The sequence below is a fragment of the Aplidium turbinatum genome, chromosome 7 (genome assembly GCF_918807975.1).
Source record: "Aplidium turbinatum chromosome 7, kaAplTurb1.1, whole genome shotgun sequence".
NCBI lineage: Eukaryota > Metazoa > Chordata > Ascidiacea > Aplousobranchia > Polyclinidae > Aplidium > Aplidium turbinatum.
Genome location: NC_137478.1, coordinates 20,089,286 through 20,095,357, shown reverse-complemented (window position 1 = coordinate 20,095,357; position 6,072 = coordinate 20,089,286). Strand labels below are relative to the sequence as shown.

Genomic DNA, 6,072 nt, shown 5'->3' with positions numbered 1-6,072 from the left:
CTGCCAGCAGCTGTTTTAAGATCATGTGAAAACTTCGCACTTTCGCACTCGACCGAGTTGTTTCCTGAACGTATATCGGAAATACATTTCATTTGTGTTATTTCACGTTGTGAAACTTATCGATCTTTAATTTCTCGCACTTTTGGGATTTGCACACTTGTTCCAGCGCAGATGAACGGTAACATTATAGTCAGTTATCGATCAAAAATAAAACCCCGTTGAACACCGAATATTTCTTGTTGTATTCCACGTAGACTAACGCAGGTCTAATATCGATTTTCATTATTGAATTTTTTCCCAAGAGATGTGTGCAAAGCTTTAGAAGGCATTCACAAAGCAAAACGATTTACTTTTACAGTTCCAAAATTGAGATGAAGTTGATCGTTTATATCAGTGGAGACACCGAACAACAGTTGTTTTTAAAAGATAAGTTTTTCGAGTGAGTTATATTCATTCATTGACTTTGCGTATTTGTTAAGGTAGTATTTGTTTTCCATTTAGGTTTTTTAAGGATAAATGTTACAAAATATTGATGTGCCCGAGATAAAGATTTTTGCAAAGAAAGTATCACAACTCCATTTGAGAATGGGAAACATCATTTCACAAGATATCCATCACCATGGTTACCGTATGTACGCTGTCGACAATAAACAGGTAAATCAATTGGCTCCGTTTTTCAATTTTGATTATATGGTTATGCAATTATGCATATTAAATTGCAAGTGAATTTAAAATCTGATAATATTGTTTATCGATCTAGCAAAAAGGGTTGTTGCTGAAGCTTCAACCGACAGATTTACATAGCCTACTTGCATCGATCACTCACTGACAAAAAGTAATTTATCAAAGCTGTGAGCGATGAAGGTTTTTCGTTTTTATTTGAAGTTAGAATCTTTGTTTAACTATTTCCGCTACCAGAATTCTCTTTGGAAAGTAGGCTTTGAAAATGTTTGCCCAGCTGCACTCACCGTAGGCTACTTCCATTTTTTGCTTATTTATTGATACATTTCGACCAGTGGTTCTCAAACTGGGGGAGCGCCCTCTTGGGGGGGCGTGAATATTTTTCAAAGGGGCGCGAACGTGGTAGTCTGTTCTACTAGTATGATACTGTACTATACAAGACGTGAACAGAAATGTTGGTAACACGTTACTATGTGTCACGATTACAAGACCTTGTTTTTACTTTAGTCCCTAGCGCGTATTCTTGCGGTTGTTGTTTGGTCCTTTGTTCGGTAACAATGTCTGCTTGTGACGTTATTTTGTGCGAAAGTGACTTTTCTGCACTTTAGTTCAGTTCAGCTTATTTCTGACCATTACAACGAAAAACCATATTTGTCAAACATAGCAGAGGTCTAGAAAAAGTAGAAACGATAAAATTTGCAAGTGTGAAGACACAAACTTGCAACAAATTTGACTGTGAACCTGACATGCGAAGTGCATTGTGTTCAACTGAGCGACAAACTAAACTGCCGGATCTAAACAAGCATCTACTAATGAGAGAAAAATTACTTTGTGATCCACTTAATGTTTAATTGATGTGTGATGGAAACTTGAAAATAAACTTTGTTTTGAAATCTTGTAACGAACCGCTGGTTTAGACAATAGCGTATGGAATTATCAGGAAGCACTTAATGATGCATGCAGTGCAAATACTCCATAGTCTATGACTATGTTAATGTCACAAACATGCTACCACTAGCAAAAATAACGTTTAGGGGTAAAGTATAGCAAGCATGTATTTGCGCCAATTTGGAAAAATTTGATTGGTCTCTTTCAATCAATCCTGTGGCTCCCTTATTGTCTGGAGTTCATGAATAATTCACAATCTAAGATGGAAGTAACAAAAACCTGTCTGAGAAAAAATTATCGATCGATTTGACGTCATTCGTGTTATTTCGGTGATTTTCTTATTTTTGTTGCCTATTCAATGCTTTTTTACGTTGTTATGTCGTTTCAACATACGACTTGATGTGACAAGGCAATAACTTGCAGTGAGAAATGCCCTCTACAAAATAACTTAGCTGCTGCTCACACGCACAGTAGTGGGTGTGTGATGTTCGTTTTAGTGTATAGATTTTGAATAGACATGTGACATGACTGTGTGAGGCCATATGTATTGAGTATGACCCTGGTTGCATGTATAGCACTTGCGCTGCATTTACACGCACAATGCAGATTGCAGAAGCTATAACAAAGAACTGCTCTTTTCTATTTCTAAATTGTGCTTGACTCAAAGTGCGTTTCAAGCGTTGCCTGTTCAAAGTGGTGACGTTCGCTTTACATTGTAATGTACAAAGGGCATATAGCAACTGAATCAACCATGTTGTGTATTCTTTTCATAATTCTAGACAAAAAATTACAGTGAACACAATCATTATCGTCTTCATTAATATTTTACTTCAAAATGACGAAATCATAGCGCAGCTGTCAAAAACTTGCACACTTTTTCAAGTAGGCTACAGTTTGAACAATTGTCTACTTCTTGCATTTTTTAAAGTTTTGTTGAGTTTTCTGCAGCGCTAATTTTACAACTGCATCATATTTGTGAAGAATGGGTCTTTCTTCCTGGTATCAGCACTAGGCTGAGCACTCACTAGTAGAACGAGCAATGGCGATTCGCTAATCATAACGGTGTAGCTTTCAAGCTAGCAGTTTAGAGTATCCAATCAACTAGGCCTATATATTCCTGAGCAGCCGATTGTAGCAAGAATTGACAGCGATAGATACCGTGTTTCGCCCATAAGGCTGGTCTCGTCAGTATCGCACCACTAATTCTGCCACGGACTATCGTCCACCGCTTTTACCACTCAGTTTAACTCTCGTTGACAGGGGAGTCTGCGAGGCACTTTTGGACCCGGCTTGGAATGCTTTTTAAGCTCCGGATTGTTTTTAGTGTTCCCAAGACCTGGATAAATAAACACAAAACTTCAATACGAGGTTCCGGTTAAATAATCCAAATATGCTATTGCCGTATCGGTGTCTTGTATTTTTTCTCTTCATTGTCCATATCCCAATTATCCCATGTCAATTTTATTTGTTGCATATTTATGCTCAGTAGTCCTACAGTCCTACTGATTAATTTGTGCACACTTGCGAAGAAGTTACCATCAAAATGATTTATTATAAACTTGTCATCTTAACAATCATTTTTTTTTTTTTGTTCTAGCTTCCAATCGAAAACCAGCAGCCGAAGAAAAAGCGCTCGCTTATTTTTACGACAGTTGCCTGGAAGAGATTGATGGAAGCCACAAAACGAAAAGGAACCAAAGGATCTAAAGTTAGTTCTCAGTAGGCCATATTTATTAGAGAGCATGCTATACGTTCACTTGAAAATTTGTATTAGTTCATCGCAGTGGAGTCAAAGCGTGTTAAACTGTTGCGTTAAACTGTTGTTAAACTCCTACAGTAATGCTGAAAATGCAAAACTAAGATGCGATGCTGAATTTAACGTCGATTGAGAAATTTGTCTTGCCAAACTGCTGCATGGCAGCTTACAATGGTGTAAAATGTAGAACTAGATCACAGCGGAAGCCGGTTTGTTTCGTTTAAATCACTAAAGTGCGTTGGTAGCTGCTACCAGGCTTTACGTAACACAGGCTCCCGTACATCTTAACTTTTGCACAAACTGCAAATGAGAACATAACACTTTGCTCATTGCTACATTCCGTAACCTGTTTTGCAGCTAAGATGCTGATGATTCTTATTTAAAAAAGCCTGGCCTTATTCTAGCTTTGGTTGCGTCACAATTTAGGCAGAAACACGTGCTCATCAACATAGATCTGAAACCGTCAGCAAACAACTTTTGAAACTTTGTTTTGTTTACCCATTTTGTATAGGGAGCTATCAAGTGGTAAAATAAACATAAATACAAAACACATAGCCTACTGATAAACAATAACGGTATATACTTCAAAGACGCTTTCAGTAACTTTGGAAATATTTTCAGGTGATCCCAGACAATGGTTATTCAATGCAAGACCATCATCAAGATCATCTTCTCCCAATCAGCAATATACATGCTGAGTGTGATGATAAAAAGTCCCAATCTTTGTATGTCATAAACTCCAAGACTCCATCAGATCTATTCAATGGAGTCATTGCTACAAAACCTGTACTACAACAACCTAAGTCAATCTCAGTCAATACCTGCTCAGGCGACCAAGTCAAATCTACAATGCAAGGGCTTTACCACAGTCTTTCAACCGGCCAGAAAGATCGATTGAGAGAACAACATTTAAACAGCAGAACGCGGTCAAACACCAACCCAGCCATTAAATCATCTTTTTTCTGTCAAAATTCAAGTCAAACCACTCATACAAACTCTCATAAAGATGCAACGATATCTTCCGTTAAATGCGTTTCAAATACTGCACAAGACACTAGGCCTACGCCCCATCGTAAATATGTAATTCAAGCTTCTACTAGTGAGTTACTTGAATGTTTGGGGAGTTTCATTTGCCAAAGGTGTCATAAAGTTCAAGGGTTAGAGCCTATCGACGTCACAACCTGGGTAAGAGGCGTTGATCGTGCACTGCTCTTACAAGGTTGGCAGGACATTACGTTTATCATGCCGTCGAGTATTTGTTTTGTTTATATGCTTTGCTGTGAGATGGTGCCAGAAAGTGCAGTCACTGTATTTGAAGTGCAATGTATTTTATTAACTTGTTTATATATGAGTTATTCGTACATTGGAAATGAAATATCTTACCCACTTCGCCCCTTTCTCATTGAACCGGAGCGGTACGAGTTCTGGAGTCGATGCTGTAAAATTATAAACAATCTCTCCGGCAAGATGCTTCAAATTAACAGTGATGCACACTTTTTCACCACCATCTTTCGCGACCTCAAGTCATACAGTCCTCGGATGAATGCTCCCTCGGCTTATTACTATCACAGAACCTCCACATCCTACCCTCCAAAAATTAACATGCCTCAAGCAATAACTGCCCGAGGATCAGCTTTGTGATCATCAAGCAAAATACCCTCTGGCACAACCTTTGATAGGACATACCAAGAAATACAGTATAAATCTATCAAAGTTGCGAGAAATCAACATCAGTTTACGTCGCGTTTCTGTAATATCTCTGCGTCAAGCTTAACCCTTTGCTTTTCAACCTTTTTTCGCAAGTTGACTGCTCAAGGGGGGGCCGTTGTTGGACCAATTTCAACCAGCTGTTACGTCTGATCTGCTGGTTCTTTTTGAACAGAATTTGTACTGATGTATAGCAAAATCACTTGTCTATAAGTTTGAAATATTAATATTCTGACATTTTGTATGCTTAACTTGATATCTCAGTTTTTGCAAAGATACCCAAAAACGCTTATTTTACTTCATCTTGCCGCCTTATAATTACTGTGCTAATCCAATTTTACGCAAAGCGCTGCAAAACAATGAGCTCGCTCCAACGCAATGCGGAGTGTGTGTGCCAGTGTATTATATTAGATAGCTTTGCGAGCGAATCTTACATCGTGCTTTACTTCAGAAATCTTTGATGCAAGAAGCCCATAGATATTTTACTAGTTGGAAAATCTGGCATAGTTTACATTTTGTTACAATGTAAACAATGACTGAAATTTTTAGTAAATAATGACGGTTTGCATTGTTGTGCAATGCAAGAATGACTAATTATATCCGCCTAATATCAATGGTTTATATCGTTTTCGATATCAAATTGAAACAAAAATTCCATTAGTTTTTCATAAGCCATTGCTTTCCGAAACACATAATGTTTAGTTTTTATGGAACCAAGCATCCCTCAGCAATAGTACCTAAAATATTGAATTTTTTGTTTGTGTGGTTTTGGCTAACAATCGCATGTAGACATTTCGATTTGAGAAGAGCAGCTTGCAATAGACCTACTGTTGAAATTATCTGAAATTTCTAACTTGTAAACTTGTTGATTTTTAAATTATTGATTTTCACGACAGCGTCTAACAAACAACCAAAAGCCATTCCATTTTCACTTTAGCACGTTTATTACTAATCATGTAGGATACTCACTAAACACAAATACAAATCACGCTAGGTTTGAGTACCTCTTTTATTGTAGATTTTTATCAGACAGTTTACTT

The 6,072-nt window shown here is 37.5% G+C and overlaps 1 protein-coding gene across 1 annotated transcript; it reads left to right on the top strand.

Moving 5' to 3' along the window:
- The first annotated feature begins 506 nt into the window (after positions 1 to 506).
- On the top strand, positions 507 to 6,072 carry LOC145774182 (uncharacterized). The gene is made up of 3 exons (XM_082585353.1): positions 507 to 654; positions 3,167 to 3,277; positions 3,947 to 6,072. The coding sequence occupies exons 1-3, from the start codon at positions 517 to 519 to the stop codon at positions 4,964 to 4,966; spliced, it is 1,269 nt and encodes a 422-aa protein (XP_082441479.1). The 5' UTR covers positions 507 to 516; the 3' UTR covers positions 4,967 to 6,072.

Bases quoted from the DNA above. Each gene is read 5' to 3' on its own strand.
- LOC145774182 (XM_082585353.1), top strand. From the start codon at position 517: ATGTTACAAAATATTGATGTGCCCGAGATAAAGATTTTTGCAAAGAAA. The intron at 655-3,166 runs GTAAATCAATTG...TTTTTGTTCTAG, and splicing joins ACGCTGTCGACAATAAACAG to CTTCCAATCGAAAACCAGCA. The intron at 3,278-3,946 runs GTTAGTTCTCAG...AAATATTTTCAG, and splicing joins AAGGAACCAAAGGATCTAAA to GTGATCCCAGACAATGGTTA.